The sequence below is a fragment of the Leuciscus leuciscus genome (assembly GCF_965113295.1).
Source record: "Leuciscus leuciscus genome assembly, chromosome: 20".
NCBI classification, from domain to species: Eukaryota; Metazoa; Chordata; class Actinopteri; order Cypriniformes; family Leuciscidae; genus Leuciscus; species Leuciscus leuciscus.
Genome location: NC_138744.1, coordinates 30,141,302 through 30,160,541, shown reverse-complemented (window position 1 = coordinate 30,160,541; position 19,240 = coordinate 30,141,302). Strand labels below are relative to the sequence as shown.

At 37.9% G+C, this 19,240-nt stretch overlaps 1 protein-coding gene and 1 long non-coding RNA gene across 2 annotated transcripts in view; one reads left to right on the top strand and one right to left on the bottom strand.

Annotated features, from left to right (window-relative positions):
• rprd2b (regulation of nuclear pre-mRNA domain containing 2b) overlaps positions 1–19,240 on the bottom strand; it is a 46,845-nt gene that overhangs the window by 4,518 nt on the left and 23,087 nt on the right. The window contains exons 2-9 of the mRNA XM_082150259.1: positions 10,751–10,880; positions 8,992–9,179; positions 5,579–5,631; positions 5,349–5,475; positions 5,092–5,267; positions 798–1,083; positions 398–697; positions 73–276 (exon numbers count right to left, since the gene is read on the bottom strand). Of these exons, the coding sequence (XP_082006385.1) occupies positions 73–276; positions 398–697; positions 798–1,083; positions 5,092–5,267; positions 5,349–5,475; positions 5,579–5,631; positions 8,992–9,179; positions 10,751–10,880 (1,464 nt within the window). The remainder of the gene's footprint in view (positions 1–72; positions 277–397; positions 698–797; positions 1,084–5,091; positions 5,268–5,348; positions 5,476–5,578; positions 5,632–8,991; positions 9,180–10,750; positions 10,881–19,240) is intronic.
• Positions 18,718–19,123, top strand: LOC309484294. Its single transcript, XR_014200829.1, has 2 exons — positions 18,718–18,783; positions 18,877–19,123. It is a non-coding gene; the product is annotated as an uncharacterized lncRNA (long non-coding RNA).

Here is a 19,240-nt window from a genome sequence, read left to right as displayed (position 1 = left end):
GGTTCAAACAGGTTTCCCAAACTGTCTTCCACTGACAAAAAGATTAGAAATCAAAGGTGTAATGTGTCCTACCCTGCAGGTTGGGGCTGTGAGTCTGTGTTTTGGTGAGTACATTCAGGATGCTCTCAGGGGAGAAATCTACTTTGGACAGGATGTTGGCCAGAGGATTGGATGAGGGAATGCTGCCAGGGGTTAAAGGAGGGGCTTTGGAGGAGGAGGCATGGCTGGATGGTGTGGTAGGTGTGCCAGGGGAAGGACGGGACACAGGACTGACACCTGGGTGTTGAGAAAGAGGAAAACACTGTCATGAAATGAGCTATAATGAACAAAGTTCTCAAACTCTTTCAGTTTTATTAATTTTTACTTCTTGAGCCTGTCCTGCAAAAGGAAAACTCACCAGTGGTTTTCATTGCATTAGAGAGAGAGCTCAGAATGGAGCTGATCTTGCCCAGATCCACATTTGCCAAGTTCACCGGCAGGGGGGAGGGGCTAACGATAGGGGCTGCTACAGGTGTGGTGGTCAAGGGTGAGGTGTTTGCAGGAGGTGTTTGATTGGTTGATGACCCAGACACTGTCTTTGTGGGAGTTGCTAATATCTGGGATGGTTTAGAAGTAGTGATCTGGGAGCCTTTTGTTGTCGAGGCATTTGCCATCTTGGACACAGATGGAAGACTTGACTTTTCTTTCCTCTCATCAACTAGAGGACAAAGGACAACTATGTCAGTTAAACAGTACATTTGTGATGTTACATAGCATACTAACATTACTGTGTTCCCCTCATCTCTGCTTTCTCTCACCAACAATTCCAGAATGTGCGGTTGTTTCCTCTTCCTCAGACATGTCCATGTCCTCAATATCTCTGTTGTCCTTCTGTTGCTCCAATCCTCTCCCCCCATTTCCATCCCCAGTGCCCATATTCTTCCTGGAACTCAAGCCATGGAAGGGCGACTCTGAGCCAGTGGGGGACGGGGCATCCTCAGAGGGGGACGGGATGGGAGAGTCATCCAGACTGGGCAGTGTGGCCTTCAGAGCATCCAGCTTCCGCTTCAGGCTACACACGCGATTGGCAAAAGCTTTATAAGCCTATAAGAAGTGGTGAGGGGTTTGAGAGAAGCATAATATGAGGATACATGATATAAAGTGATTGTTGGTACATCAATAGGCCAATATTTGGCATTTTGTCACTGGCATCAGGCACTAACCGTGCACCCTTGGTTGATGAACAGAAGTCTAACCTCAGAGAGTACATTCAATTCTTCTCAAATATATTTGGGTAATAAGTAGGGTTGGGAACCAAGAATCGGTTCTTATCTAGAACCGGTAGTGTTTTTGAGAAATACCGGAACCGTGCGAAATTACTACGTTTCGGTTTCCGAAAACGGTTCTGGTGCGATTTGTGCACTGAAAAGCCCTGGCGCTACTCATATACGCTTTGTGTCAGATATCAATGCAAAGAGAGAGTATAAGACAGTAGAGCTGCACGATTCATCTTTAAAAAATATCGATCTCGATTCAAACACCAACGTGATCTTATTCCTAAATAAATAAATTCCTTTGAAAACAATCACACCAGAATATTAAAATCTGTTTGCGCTGTAGCTGACCCAGAGAGCAGTTGTCAATATAGGTATGAAACAGCTTCACTTTCAGAGTCCTTTCAACCACAAAGTATCAATATTTCTGTGGGTTCTCCACTGCTGGAGATACAATAAGGCCTCCTGTCAAATTCTCCTAGTGAATTCAGAAATGTTGATTTTTCCTTCAGAAAAAATGACTATTTTTGCACAAATTGCTGAATAATATGTTGAATTTGTTCACATTACAAGTCTGTTAAACTCATTTGACAAGTATAAGAAATAAATACAAAAAGGATTGTTGAGTATTGTGTATTTTTTCCTTACTACTATTACCATACTTAGTGATGCACCTATGTGAAAATTGTGGCCGATACCGATAACCGATATTAATATTGCTGTTATGGCCGATACCGGTATTTACCGATGTTGATATCTCTGTATAGAAAACACATTTTTATGATAATCAAATCAAGAGCTATTTTCCAAAACACTTTTTAAAAAAAAAAATTTTTATTACTGATATTGGGCACTTTTACCTGTGTGCAAAATATGTCATCAGATTTTCAGAAGAAAAAAATAATATTTATATAAAAATACATTTTTAGAAAGGATACAAGTGTGTCCTGAATTCACACTATGAATAAGGATGAAAAGGCAATGAATAGGCAATGTCAATGTCTGAGAGTTTTGTGTAACATGCTCATTGGGTTAAATGGTGAGACTGACAAGTGCTGAAAACTGTGCTGTTGAATTTACGCCTCCAGCCTAGTTCAACGATTGTGTAGGCTGCTCTGTACCTAACCTCTGTCCTTAAGAAACATCCAGATATTTCCCAGATATTTATAAACACCCCTCAGCAATCTCTGATATATTAAGTGAATCCCAACAAAATCCCAGTGCATAAACTTTCAATTATGTCCATGGTTCACGTCAACACACGCTGACTTGCTACGTGTACGTGCTAGAATAAAGTTGGGCTGCAGCTACAGTGGATATTTTAATTGTTAGCATGCTTTTCATCCATTCAATGGTGAAACGAAACTCTTCTTATTACTCAAGGAAGATATTTTTCCACCTCCACATAGGCTGTTTTTTTACTAGGGTGACAATACATTAAGACTTTAGAGTAAAAGCAAGCTGCAGCCGATCGATACTGTATAGGCTACTGACCCGGCCTGGAAGTGTACGTGCACAGCCCGAAGGACGTTAGCTTAATTTCTACTATGTCGCCAAATATATGGATTGAGCCAAACTGGACTGTTTGGCAAGACGACTGCTGTTCTTTGCAATTCCTATTACGACCATATAACTACTTTCTGCCTGATACTAGGGCTGTCACTTTTGAGAAAAATCAAATTCAAATGGGTATCAAATAGGGGTGTGACGAGACGCTTACTCCACGAGACGAGACACGAGATTGGGTTCACGAGAACGAGACAAGACGAGATTTTTACACAATTTAAAAAAAATCCTCAATGATGAAATATATGAATGGAAAATAGTCTTTTATTCAACTGAAAATCACAAAATGCAAAACAATTTAGGTGCATTTTGAAATCAACTTGTAATGAATGTTATTTTACTTCTATTTTAATTAATTCTATAAAGTAAAGGACATGCAAACACTGCAAAATGTTTTTCTATAAACTCTACCGTCTGGCTTCTCCCCTGTACGATTTCACATGAGAAATCTAACTCCTTTCCACAAATCGAACATAAAAAATAAAACAGTATAAATAAAATAAATATAAATAACTGAAATAACACTTTAAATGCAAACAGTAAGTGTGTATCCATAATCAAAGTACTGCTCTCTCAAAACTACAAGTTCAAACAGAAACAAATTTTTTCTTCAAGCATGAATAAGAGATAAATTAACTACACAGAACAGCCTAAGATTATGGTCATGGTCTTTTACAAGAATATAAGCATGTCGATGATTTCTGGCAGCAGTTGAGACCTTTGGGCAGGGCTGCACGATATGAGGAAAAGCTGCGATGTGCGATTACATTGTTTAATATTGCGATGTCGATATGACTTGTGATATGTGAATGTTAGCTATACTGTTCCCATGTCTTAGTGCTTTAATAGGTTCTTTGCGTGATAGGTCAAATGTTTAGTACCTGCCTGGTTCAGATTACACTATTTTAGCACGATTTTGGCACGACCCGTTTCGTGGAGATTCGGACAACGGGCGTCGGGACGCAAGATTCAATCGTTTCATTTCGTATAGTGTGTCATAGTGGGCGATAACATACGCGTCTGCGATGCTTCAGGACATCACGACAGAAAGACTAGCATGTTTAATTTTAACGGTCCTCCACAACGGGTTGAGTGCGAGCGAGAGTGTGCGTGCGCGAGTGAGCGCGCGTGTGTGTGCGTGCGTGAGTGAGTGAGCGAGGGACAGTGTGTGTGTGTGCGCGGAGTGTGTGTGTGATTGGCCCGGCACACAAATGATTTAAAAGTGGCAGGGGCATCTTCAATACTAATTTCACCCTCACGCTCCATCACTGACATCACAACAACTCACGAGACAAAGTTTCACCTCGACGAGAAATCTCGTCGTGTTTTAATCTCGCGAGATCTCGTAACACGAGATCTCGTCACACCCCTAGTATCAAATATCAAGCTATGTATTCGAATATATTAGAATATCTACGAGTCAAAAAACGATCAGTCAAAAAATGCGTCATGAAGAGGAAAAAACCATACAAGTCGCACTGGACTATAAGTCGCATTTATTTAGAAATGTATTTCACACATAAAAAAACCTTTACGGATGGGACCGTTCTTCGTTATGGACGTGAGCGCTCTGAAAGCGGCACTAAAAGACTGCTTTAAAACTTTCACAGAGACCTCAAACAGAAATCACAAAGCCTGCCTTTAAATTTAATTTCGTTTTGTATTAATTGTATCTTAATTTTAATCAATGTTTCATCAACCAATTGCCTGGATTTAATAAATAAGAAGTACATATAGTAGAAAATATTTAATCACGACATGGAGGCGCCGGCGCGTGAACTGGAGCTCGTCTCATAAATGAACCGAAACTCAGCGTATAAGGTAGCGTACTTGCCTCACAGACCTGAGACATATATAGAAAGCTTGAAATGTGTACTTTTAAACAGAACAATTCAAAACGAAAGAAAACAGACTGTTCTCTGCTTATGTCATCCGTATGAAATGTGCATTTCTCTCAGTCGCATTCACTACTGCGAAGATCGCGAGTCAGCATTGTCAACTTCATCTTCAACTTCACACTTCAAATACACAGGAATGATTATCGGCCTGTTCACATCGACCCTATTTTGACATCAGAACGATACCGATGTGTAAAAAAATGACATCGGCGGCTGATATATCGTGCACCACTAACTATACTTGTTTAATAATTCGAATAGAATTGGAACCGGAAAAATTATTACGATTCCCAACCCTAGTAATAAGTGGTGTTTGCCAAAGCAAGCGTGTTCACAAGAATGTAAACAAATCTAATACAGAGTTGTTGACTCACATTGGCAACAATTTTGACCTCTTTGTACTGCATCTCATAAAAAATGTCTGCGTTTCCCAGAGCCTCCAGCAGCGGGGGTCCTGCCTTCATCTGGCCCTCCAAGAATGTCACAAATTCCTGCAGCTTTGTACCTCCCTCCTCTAAGTCCTTTGAGAATTTATTCCCTCCTGCTTTATCTGTGGATGTAAGGAGAGAGAGAATTTGAAAAGCCTATTTTTCCAGTTATATAGTGCAGTTTTTGGGAAGTATTTCATTACCTTTTAACCTCTTGAGGGCCTCAGTGCTGCAGACTTCCACTCTGAGAGCAGTTAACTGCTTCTCTCTCAAATCACTCTCATCCAGAGATTGCTTGTATGACATTAACCGCTCTACAAAATCATGCGGCTGACAAAGAGAAATATACATTAATTATTAGTTCTAATAATTAAACAGAAATAAAGAGGCAGGAAAAAGTTCTACTAAACCTAAAAGACAGATCATGACTTACTACAAACTCTGCAACAATTTTAGATTTCAGAGCACTTTTGGGGTTGACTGGGGCTGCAGAAAGGGGGGGAAAACACATGGTCAAGTTATTTAAAAAAATATAAAAAGTTTTTTAATACTTTTCATTGTGAAGCATTGGATAGCCATTTGTTAGTGTATGCACTCTTCATTTATATTCAGCCACAAAGTTTTCTCCACAAACATATTACAATCAGTGTCGGAGAATATGGCAGTAAGTACATTTGTTAAATTAATGAAAAAAAAAATTAAATGTCAAATACTGAAGGTAATTTTAGTAATTTATGGATTCGGTACAATGACAAACACAGACCAATTATTAAATTTATTTATTTATTTTATAAATAATGTTTTATTATTTGATTGTTTATTGACTTTAAAGTCAAGCAAGCAAAAAGTCTTTAATAATGGCAAACACAAGGTAAACAATACAAGATATACCATTTACAGAACTATACAAGAAAATTCAACTTAATACAAGACAGAAATTTCAAAAACATTTTATATAGAAGGCTGTCAACGTTAGTGTTAACGCATGCGATTTATTAATATTCCTTAATGCGTTAAATTATTTAATGCTAATAAATTATTGAAGCAGGTGAAATTGCGTCATTAACATAATGCAGTTAGCTGATCTTAGAAGTTAGCTGATCTTAGAAGAATATATACATATACTTCCCTAAAGTATAGTAGGCGAAAAACAGTACGCCAACAGAGTAGTATGTCTGAATACATAGTATTCGAAACACAGTAGGCGAAATGTTCCCGGATGACCTACTAACTAGCGAGATTCTGAAGTGCGCATTCGATGGACACTTTACTATCCCATGAGGCCACAGGAGAGAATTTATGAATGGAAGTGAAGCAACGCAACTGATGCTGGTAGGTCACATGATAATGACATGGCGCATGGACGACAACAAGAACATCTGGACTCCATTCATACTACCCCCTATTCATACTATATAGAACATACCTTTTTTAACGGTCATGTAGTAAGTTCAAATTCAAAAGTAGTACCTCACACCGGTTGGGTGAACGCTGGCATGCCTGGCTGCCGCTGCTCTCCGGTGTTTTTAACTTTTATTTCCTGTTAAATACCCATTTTATAATTGTAAATATTTTATTTGATCATTTTTAGAGTTAAATCATGCATGTCCTCCTGGGTTTGGTTATGTTTCGCAACCTCGTATCTCCAGACGAGAGGGAGTTCACGCGATACTTCACAACTCGATCTATAAAGCTTCTCCGCTGACTGTACCAGCGTATGCTTCTTTTGAATCGGCTGCTTTACTTCTCAGCTTTCCAACACCTACAGTATTAGCTGTTATTTATTGGCCACAGAAATACTGCAGTACCTTTTTAGATTCATTTTGAGCATTCTTAACCTCTCTGTGTACACTATCATCTAATATTATTCTACTGGGTTACTTTAACATTCATGTGGACAATGCCAGTAACCCATTTAGAAGAGATTTAATTTCTTGTCTGGACAGTTTTGGTCTCCAGCAATATGTTGACTTTCCAACTCACTCTAAAGGCCACACAAATAAAAATATTAAGTATATATATATATATATACTAGGGGTGTAACGATATTCGAACCGAACCGAAAAACCGCGATACACCACCCACGATACGAATCGCGATACTCTCATGGCGTACCGAACACGCCCGCCCCGCCCCCTGCTGCCCCGCCCCCTGCTGTCCCGGCTCATTGGACCTCATGTCTTATGTGTACACAACGAATACAGCGTTGCCTAACCCCCATTAACCACATTTAATCGCAATAAGCTCAGTGTTTTGTTACATTCGATAATAAGCAAGGTGTAATCTTTCAAATTCTGTCTATTTGATGACGAAATTCAAACATTAAATGTCGTTTTGGCGCTCTTTGATGTGGCGTGACAGATCACCGTAGGCTACTAGGCTCCTCATTTCAAGCGGCAGCGCGGAGCGCGAGTAAACGCGATTCTCTTCCTCAGTTACAGAATAAACATGAATGGACACCTGAAGGTATGTTGAAAGATACAGTATACTTACTGAAAGGCATCATAACTCGTGTAATCGCTCAGTCAGTGTTTCAACAGCGGAAATATGTCAATAAAACGCTTCTTTTTTCACATAGCTTTATTTACCTCAGGCAAGTCATTCAGTGTCCACAGCTTGTTGGTTTGCTAAGGAAATGAACTCTTTCACTAAATAAATGCACTATATTAGCCTATATATTATATTTTACTTAACCTGTTAATGACATCTTGATTATTTTATGTATGTTTAAAATATCTGTCATGAAAATGACAGCAACTGTGTAAATTATTATATTTCAATAATAAAATAGAGTAAAAACATATGTTAATGTAAAAACTGCCTTATGTGCAGTTTACATGTTTTCATACAATTTGTTACTTGAGTGTTGATTATTATTATATCTAAAAATAAATAGCAACTGAATTTAGGCTAAAAGTCTTGGCTCTGTTGTTAAGCTTTAATGTTATAGTAATGTGCAAGTAAGGGCTCCTATATAGTTTACAGCATTAGCAGATAATTAGTTTTATCCTTGCAAAACGTTTACTTGTAATTGAATTAATTTAAAGACAAGGACACAATTTGTTAATTAAATTATCTGTTTAAAAACAAAAACAATTTTAGCTTTCTAAACCCCCCACTCCACCTAAATGAACCGAACCGAACCGAACCGAGACGTCAAAACCGTGGGACGTACCGAACCGTCAGTTTTGTGTATCGTTACACCCCTAATATATACACACACAGTGTTTCCCCTAGGTTTACAGCTTTTGGGGGGTTGGGGAACATGGTTGGTTGGGGAAAATTGACACAGACAAACACTTAAAGGAGTCATGGTGTTCATTTGTTTCTTTTAATGGCAGCAATGAATATATTAACTGAACAATTTATTTGATTTTTTTAATCTTTTTAAAATTGACTTTTGCAAATAACCTTTGTTAAATTTATAGAAGTATTTGTTAATATTAATGGACCAGAGCTTAAATAGTTTTATTTTTTAACTAACAACTAAAAAAAGATTTATAAATACTAACAAATATATTGCTCATTCATTGTTCGTTAATGTTAGTAAATACATTTATATGATAAAACAAAATTTAAATGGGCTTTTTTTGTGAGAAGTTTTTTTTTTTCTATGATGCATTTATTGGAGAGAATAATCCTGTCAGACACTGCACTGCTGTGAACGCGCGCTGTTCTGAACGTCATCACGTGCGCAGGACATTCCCATACAACACAGAGCGGCCATATAACCAACAGGAAAACGGTTATCCAAATAACAAAGAAATGTACAACACTCGCGTTACAGTATGTGTAACTTGATGCTGTCTACCTTTACATTAGCGCAAGTAACTGCCAAAAACTTACCAGGAGGAGGGGGTTGCTCTTTCACTTTCTCTTTCTCTTTTTCCTTTTCTTTCTCTTTTTCCTTTTCCTTTTCTTTCTCTTTCTTCTGCAGACTGGCTTTCAGCTCAGTGATCAGCTCCTCAGGATAAACGTTCCTCTCTTGCCAAATAGTGAAGATCCTGTCCACTGACTTACACACTTTAGCATCCCTACAAGCACACAGAGAGTCATCAGAGAACGTGCTTCTGTACAAATTAGGGATGGCCCGATACCGATACTGGCATCGGGGATCGGGCCGATACTGTCCTCAAATACTCGTACTCATAAAAATTCGCCGATACCACGCACCGATACCACGTCCATTTTGCGAAACGAAACTGGCCGCCGCGAGTGCTTTGTCGAGGTGAACTGAGGCATAGACGCGCGAGCTGGTCGAGCACATGCCTTAGTTTAAACAGACGAGACATCAGTGGAAAGTTTGTTCAGTCGGATGTCAATGGCAACGAAATTAAACGAGGCATGTAGCTTTAGCTTATTATTAACGTTAACTGACGAGAGAGAGAGAGACAGAGAGAGAGCGAGAGAGCGAGCGCACTTCTGTTGAATGCTCTTGATTGCTGATCGTTCACTCAGCACAAAACTAAATCGTATATGTAGCCTAAGTAAAGTAAAACATGAACTGTTACCTGACTGAAGTATAACGAGTGGTTCCCTACGTTATTACAGGACGTGTGCAGGTTAAGAAGTTTCATGAACGCAAACATCCGAAGCGCGCGCCCCACAAACCAGCGTCTCAGCGCGAATACTGAATTAAATTGTCTTTCACGTCTTGCGCTTGTACGGACGAATTCACACACAATGTAATAACGCCCGTCTTGGTGAGTATCCTATAGTAAACAAAGTCGGTTATATCTCAAATGAACGTAGCATGTTCAAGTGCGGTCTGTGCGTTCGGTCTTAAAGGGGCAGCAGTTTGATAAACCTGCTTCTGTGTTTTAATGCTAATCAAACAAAGGAGAAATAAATACTCACTGCTCTTGACTAAATAGGCTACCCTTTTCAACTTTAGAAAATATCCATCTATATATAATTCATACAGTAATGAATATGCTTTTTTCACATTTGATTACTTTATTCAAATTTCTGTACTGTTAGATACCCGAAAAACTCTAAAAACACTGTTTATTTCATTAGTAGCCTTTTTTGTTCTATATTGTATATATTTGTCCTATTTGTAATTCGATTGTTTGTTTTTATTTTGTTACTGACTGCTTACTTGTTTTAAATTCACATTAATTAGGCTGCTAGTTTTTGTTGTAGTATCAAAATTGGATTAAATAATTGATATTTCACTGGTTTTGACAAACATTTGAACCGCTGACCCAGTCCTCAGCACTGAGCCCTGCTGAAGCAGCTCTAAATATGTGCTGTGCTATTAAATGAAAGATAAAATATGATAGAGCAATAGAATGAACAGTGACAGTAGGCTTACAGAAGCTCATACAATGCATTTTAGCAGGCTTAATTAAGCATGAAAATAACTGAAAGAAATATATATATTTGATGAACAAATTAAGCCAACTAATATGATTTATAATCTTTTGGTTTATCTACTAATACATTTAAAAATTACAAATGCAGTGAAAATTCAGGTATCGGTTACGGTATCGGCGAGTACCAAAAATTACAGTATCGGTATCGGACTCGTTCTGCAAAAAGTGGTATCGGGACATCCCTAGTACAAATCACACTCAAACACACACACACACGATTTACTAACTTGACCAGCAGGGCAGCGTCTGGCAGCACGTCAGCGAAGGAGGTTCGGTAAATGATAGCGTTCTTCCTTTTGCAGTTCTGAATGACATCATTAGCCACGTAGAAGAGATTTAGCCTGTGACTGGCATCCGCTGCATAAAGAACAAAAGGAAAATGGGGAAAAGATTTGTTATTAGTCTGCAACACTAACATAATAGAAAGAGAAAGGAGGAGCATACGTAAGAAATGAACAAAACAAAAATTGGTAACACTTTATCAGTAATGAAATACTCATAAATCATTTGCAAATTATTAGTTTATAGTAAATTAATAGTTTACTCTACACTGTTAATATATTTATAGGCTATAACAAATAGTGAGTTCTTCATTCATTGTCGCTGTAATTAACAAAATTATTATTGTTTAATTAGCTCATATGTAAAGAGTTAGATAATGTTTTATGCTTTGTTAAAGAAATTGTTATGATGTTGTTAAAATGTTATAGCCTGAAATTGAAAACTCTTTAATTAATTACTCAACCTTTATGACGTTCCAAACCAGTAAGACTTTCGTTTCTAGTAAAATGAAAATCTTTTTTAATGAAATCTGAGCTTTCTGTCCCTCCGTTGACAGCTACCCAACAGCCACTGAAGTGTAAACACTTTAGATCGTAAAACGAATCCATATGAATTGAGCAGTTTAGTCAATTTTCTGATGAGACTTAACTATAAACTAATAGTTTGCAAATTATTTGCAAGTACTTTGTTACTGTATGCTTTTTACAAAGTGCCACCAAAATTTTAACAAAGGGATCACTACAGCCACATTTATCCTGTTTCTGTATATGGAACTGAAAGAGAGCAGCTGAAGTGAAACTGCCCTGAATAAGACAAGTGCATCAGAGTGTCACACTGCGCCCGAGCTGCTCTCTCAAAGAACACTGCTACTCTAAGTAACTATGTCGTATGCCTGGATCCAAATAGATTCACAATTTAGCAATTCATCTGTTTTATATGGAGTTGCATATCGTGAGTCTTCGTGACTGTTAAACAATAAGTTTCATAGTTTCACAAGTGAAGAGAATCCATTCAGTAATGAAGATGACAGGCGATGTTGAAGTAGTCTCGCATTTTATGCACCATCAAATTAGACATATGGGTTTTGGTAACTGGATAAGTTACACAATCCACAATTGACAAAAATATGCTTTAAAAAAAACAACACTGCATGATATTATAAATGAACTAAATCAGGGGTGCCCAACCCTGCTCCTGCCGATCGACTGTCCTGGGGTGCGTTTCCCGTACAACGACGTAACTCGATGCATCATTACCATAGTACCATGCATCGTTGAAGAAATCAACTAGCCAGTAACGACTGTTTCCCGAAACCATATTGTCGCAAAGTGGTCGTTCAACAACGTTGGTTTATGACGTCACGCACGTAGTGAAGTAATAACTTATTTTAATGAATCTGTTTGAGATCGAATTAATGCTAGATATTTTGCTATAAATTACAGACATGACATCTGAGGACTATTTCTCATTTTTCTCAGTTAATTTGTTTTATTTCCAGATTTGTTCATTGGCTCGTAGTGTACTTAGTAGAGCACGTTCGCACATGCGCAGTCTTCAAAGACGGTGATTTAAATCTCTTGACAAACTCAAAGACGTAAATTACATTTGTATGTATTCTAAAGACAGGTTGTACTGAATGTCAGCTTGCTTATTTTGCTCAATATTAGGATTTATTAAGTCCACATGTCATGCAATCTAGAAACTATGCTTCTAACCACAGGTGGAGAGCTGTCGTTCCAACCACACAACTTTGCGATGCTGTTTGCGAATGTTTGTTGGAACGATGGTTTCGGGAGACACCGACTCGTTGAACTATGCTGATAACGACTGAACTTGCGACCATAGTTGGCTAACGATGCTTTCGGGAAACGCATCCCTGCACAGTTTATCTCCAACCCTAATCAAACACACCTGAAGCAACCAATTAACGTCTTTAGGATGCTTGAAAATTAAAGGCAGGTGTGTTTGATTAGGGTTGGAGATGAACTGTGCAGGACAGTCGATCGGCATGAGCAGGGTTGGGCACCCCTGAACTAAATGCTTTATGAAGAAGAAACTTTAGAAATAATGATTGTTTCATATAATCATAGTCAATCTAAAATAGTTAGTCAGAACTGAACCACTTCAGCTACATGAACAGAAACTGAGCAGTGAATGAACCAGTAAACCACAGTAAAATAACATGCTTTGTTCAACCAAAAGCATATACATATGAGATTAATCACCAATACACAACATAAACATAACATCTGCGCAAAAATTACACGTTAACCTGACCTAAGTTACATGCTATTCAGAATGTAAGAAAGTCATGTTGTGATGCTCTTTCCATAACACTAGACAGTGAATAACTGAAGAATACAGAATGTCACAATACTGTATTAGCTGGGCGTATAACAGGGTATTGTCATAATTTTAAGAGACCAGTTTATTTTTAACAAGTACTTTTTTACGTTATTAAATTGATACATTTAATATATAAAGGTGGCTTTTTTCACTTTAACAAAACATTTTCATTGAGTAAAATTAGATGTCATTTTAAGTCTGAGAAAAATTGACTAAATTAATCAGACACGATATATTTATTAAATTTACAGAATAATTCTACGATGACTAAAACAAAAAGTTATTAACAAAAGATAAAAGACTCACACTGGAAATGGCCTGAGGGCCTAGCTGAAATCTTTTGATGTAATAATTTTGAGCATTTCATTTTGAACTAAAGTGCATCTACAATCTACCTAGGCCAACATCGCCTCCTAACCAGACACAATGTGATACGATACCAATGACAATTTGTATGTCCACACCTGACGCAACAACGATGAGATGTGACAAAAACAATCAAAAATTACAGCCAATTCTATGACAAAATACAATTGCTGTCATAGAATACACTTGTTTGTTCACAGTTTGAAAGCTCTCGTTTCCTTTAATTTATTTTCAAGATCTGAGGTGAATAATCCATTGTCGCTTTCATTATGATTCAGGTCACTTAACATGATATTCAAACACAAATTAAATTAATTTAGCATTATCAGCATTTTTTGCATAATCAGTACCTGAGATTATCATTGTCACACTTTGTATGTTGTTGTTTAAGGCTGCATATCGCAAAGGCTTGCAATATCTGAATGATTTTAATGTGATATTTCCAAAAGCTTTGAATAGTCTAAGTTTTAGGTTGACGCATATAGCAGAGAAAGGACTGGGCATGCGACTGATCCTTACGTGTGACTTGCTTGATGTCAAAAAGAATTAAGCGCAATAATTATTCCTGCTTTGTTTTTCAGGTAAATTTAACTGTATTCAGGTACAGACATTGAATAATCAAAAATAAAATAAAACTGTCTTCACTGTATAAATTAAATATAGCAGGCATAATACTGGCAGCTGGCCAGTACGGATCACGGAACAACTACGATCCCTATAATTGACATCGCACATCCTGTTAAATGCTAAAACGATATATCGTGCAGCCCTAATTGTTCATGAAAATAAAAACTAGCAGTTAATCCAACACAAAATTCAATTTTCACAACAACAATATAAATACAGTGGGAATAAAATGTCTACACCACTTTTACAACTTTCTGAGATGTTAAAATAAAGAAAATCATGTATACTAGGGATGTCAATTTTCACAAATTCCCATGATCGATCGTCGTTTAAATTAACGATCAATTAATCGATTAATCGTTAGCCTTAATACTGCGATATGCGTCTACTGCAGTGGCTATGACAGCATGACAGGGTCTGCAAATGCTGCTCAAAACGCTATGTTCCTCACCAAATCAATGAGAATGGTTTTAAATATAAATAAAGGGAGAGTAGGATTGTAAAATGTTTCGAAGTGATTGATAATTAAATTAATTATTTGATAATTAAATTAATTATTTAATAATCAAATATAACTACTAATACAACGTGTCACCAACGCCGCCTCATATGTGCTTAGAATGTGACTGTTGTGGACGTGCTCTTCCTGGAACAACTGCTCGCGCTGAATGAATCTGCTACCGTTAAACTGGAGCACTTTGCTAGCACGTTATTTATCTAAAAGAAACGCATCCTATATGAGATTAATCAGATATATTCAAAATAAACATAATATTACAAATTATATCTGCACAAAATTACGCAAATTCATGCACAATCGAACTTGAACTAAGTTACGTGCCATTCATTCAGAACTATGTTGTGGACGCGGTCTTCCTGGAGCAACGCGACACGGCAACTAAACCCAAATAATTCACAATGTTTTATTACAATATTGTTCTCTTTATAATGTTATGTAATATTACAGTCCCAATAGTCATTATTAGTCGTGCACTGCCGTTTGAGCTGCGCGCGCTGACGCTTCACTACAGAGTTCATTCTTAACCAAATGCATCCAATATGAGATAAATCAGATATAGATAGGCCTACAGAAAATAAACAGTATTACAACTTACATTTGCACAAAACAAAAGGCTGCGAATGCACACGCAAACATAGTCATGATGAAGGTGTAAAATGGTCCCAAACGTAACTCCGGCGCGCTCGCTTTACATGTTTCGCGGTTGAGCAGCGCGCACGCGCATGAAGACCTGCTTAATCGATGATCGATAAGTTGTATCGATTAAATGTATTATCGACAATTAATCGATCGTCGATTAATCGTTGACATCCCTAATGTATACTGAAACCAACAAAATTTATGTAACAGACTTTTAAGAAAAAAAAGAAAAAAAGAATTACCTGGTTGCATAAATGTGCACACCCTTTTATAACAAGTCATGGTAATCTGTTTGGAAATATCTAATCGCATTCAAACCCCTACTGAAAAGTAATTATATTCCTCTGGTCACCATTTAAAATAAATTATGCTGATTTACCCTGAATAAAAGTCAGCTGTTTCTATAGGATGTTCTTTGTAAGATCTTTGTTGGCCATGGCTTCAGCTATAAGATGTGATCAAGGATGCGTAATCTTATTTTGAAGAGGTACTAATCAGGAGAAGGGTACAAAAGTATTTCTAAAACTGCCAAGTAAAACCATGAAGGCCAACAACGAGACAATGAGGCATCACAATGACAATACACAGAACAAGGCACCAGTCAAGAATTAATGTAACAAAAAACATTTAAAAAAAATTATCAGAGAGGATGCCAAGAGACTTACAGCAACATTAAAGGAGCTGCCAAAATATCTGGCAAGTACTGGTTACTTGCTGCATGTGACAAAATTATCCTGTATTCTTCATGTGTCTGGGCTAAAGGACAGTAGTGAAGATAGAAGTAATCATGGATAGTGCCAAATGCCAGAACATTATGTCACAAAACCTGTGGCTATGGCTTCGGTTTCGCGCCTAAACAGTCAAATACACATAATTGTCAAAATACCCAGTAGGAACTGGATATACTGAATATAAACAGTAGGGAAATAAATCGAATGTGTCCAGTGGATCTGTGCATTAGGCCTAGATCAAATAACGTGCGCAATTGCACCATAGCATTTACGAGAAGTAGAAAACCCACACTACTAAGAGATTAGGAAAATTATCAAAGTATGATAAAATGTTTGATTTTCCAATAAAAGACATGATTTGTTACATTTAATTACCCCGTAGCAGATTTTGACTCTTATACATAAATACGATGTGACTTGACTGGAGTTCAAACTTCTTTTTACCCCCAATCGAAGAACGAAAAAGAACTTTGCTGTGAGTATATCGGGGCCTTAATACTCAAAGTAGCATTTTTTTATTTTTTTATTTATCAACCATTATGGGAAGAAACAAAATGCAGATAAACTTTACAAAGAGTCAGTGTTCTAGCTCTGTCCTGAGAGTCTGGCACTGCAGAAGCCCATGCTATTTGTGGAAAACTGAGCTTAACACTCATTAGAAAAGTCTTACACTTTATGATAAAGGACAAACAGTTAGTTGTGAAGGGTGAAGTCATCTGACATTAATGAAGCCTTCAGTCAAAGACATTCTATTTTATAACTCATGCTGTGTGTAATCTGATTCCTAAAATGTCCTCCTGTAAAATAGGCCCACTGTCTGAGGAGCTTGTGCTCACTGGTTGAGGTATCACTATAGTTCTGGGCCATATTTTTTTACTTCACTTGAAGGGAAGATTAGTTTTGAATGAATGAACAGCAGTAAACTGATGTGCTACAACCCAGGCAACTAAACAAAGTATTCCAATAGGGATGCGGCGATACCTTCTTTATGTGTACAGATGTGACGTAATGACGCAAAGACATGCTCGAATTTCCCGCGGAAATCCACCAGTACCACTGGAATTAAAAACATTATTACAAGCTTACCGTTTTGAATCGAGCTACGGCAAGCAGATAGTTTTGAAGTTACTTGCTCAATTTATTTTGGGTAATGTTTAGCCAAAAAAAGTTACGGACTGCAGCTTTAACGGTAACTGACGGTAAAGAGAGAGAGAGAGCGCACTTCTGTTGTATGCTCTTGGTTGCTGATCGTTCACTCAGCAAATATGTCATCTGGATTAAAACTAAATAGTATATGCAAGTAAAACATGAACTGTTACATGATTTACATAATGAGTGGTTCCCTGCATTATTACAGGTCAAGAACGCAAACATCCGAAGCGCAAGCCCCGAAAAGGGCGTCTCAGTGTTTGCTAATGTCTCAGACAGCGAGCGGATACTGTCTTTAATTTTCTATCATGTCTTGCACTTAAATGGACTAATTCACACAAAATTATGTAAAAACGTCGCCTTGGTGAGTCTCCCAGTAAACATAGTCGGTTATCTCGGTGGTGGTTGAGGAGATTCCCCACTTCTATGTAAAGCGCTTTGAGGTCTCAGAAAAAGCGCTATATAAATGTAACAAATTATTATTATTATTATTATCTCAAGTGAACGTAGACAGTAAATTCTTATGGGATCCGTGCATTTGGTCTTAAAGGGCCAGCAGCCTAATAAATATGCTGCTGTGTTTTAATGTTAATCAAACAAAGGACAAATAAAATCACTCACTGCTCTTGACTGAATAACTTAGACCTATCTGAAAAAACCCAAAACACTTTATTTTCTTATTGACTGCTTACTTGTCTTTAATAATGTTTTAAATTTACATTAATTAGGCTAGTAGTTTTTATTAGAGCCCGACCGATATATCGGCGGGCCGATATTATCGCCCGATATTAGGTATTTTTCAAACTATCGGTATCGGCTTTTATAACGGCCGATAAATGAATATTTAAAAAATAAAATAAAACCGGACGAAACACCCTGCAACCATGTTACGAGTGTTGGCACTGCATAGTTTGTCCTCCAGAGGGCACTCTATAAGGAAGACTGCTGACATCAATAGCCGCGTTTCCACTGTCGTGCCAGGGCCGGGCCGGGCCGTGCTAGTGCGTGCCAGGGCCAGTCGCGTTTCCACTGTCACTTCTGGGGCTGGACCGGGGCTTGTACACGGGCCTACTCGGGGCCAACGGCCAGGATTTCTGGCCGTCGAATACCTTGGGCCAAAGCGGGCCAGCTCGAGCTAGAGGAGAGGTTACGAACAGAGGCGGAGTTCACCCGAGTCGGGAGCATAGAGGAGACGGCAGCGCCGGATGATTCTGTCAGCATTAAAGACTTTTAAAATAATTTAACTCGTGTTCATGTTTGAATGCCTTCTGTTTGTGATGCAAAAGACTATGCGCGCTAACCATTACCATAGTAAACATAGTAAACGCTTGAAGATACGCATAGTAAAAAACATAGTGAACGCTTGAAGAAATCCGACCAGTAATTAAGGCGATCACACAGTCATGTTTTTATTTTATCTGTCAGTAGCCTACGTCTCGTCTCTTTATACCGGACTATCATAAAATAAAGCAACTTTTTTTTCGGGAGCTTCCTCTGTTTCTCTGACTGAAAATTTCTGTATGGGAGTCGAGAGTAGGGTTGGGCATCGTTTTGATTTGAACGATTCTGATTCCGATTCCGATTCTTCATTTCGATTTCGGTTCTTTTCGATTCTCGATTCCGATTCTTTGAGGGGTGGAGTCAAAACCTGTCACAGGCTCATTTCACAGAGGAACATTTTATTTTGATTTAGTTTTAGTTTTGGGAGCTGCAGCCCACGTGGGAGAAAATTAGGAATGCCTCTGCACCAGACCAAAAAACAGATTTATGCAGAACTTGCACCCTGGTCTGGACTCTCTGGACATAACTAACTCAATGTATAAAAGCTCACTTTAAAACACCATTGATTTGTATCATATTCCGGTCGCGGTTTAAAATGGTTTTAAGTAAAAAAAAAAGATGTTGAAATATGTTATATTTAGCATTTTATATGCAGCTAATAGCTACCTTGCTTAGCACGTATACTATAAACATTCTCTATTCATTTAAAAAAAAATACCTCATATCACGTTGGTCCACGTGAGATGATTGACAGCTGTACAGCGAATGAGAGAGCG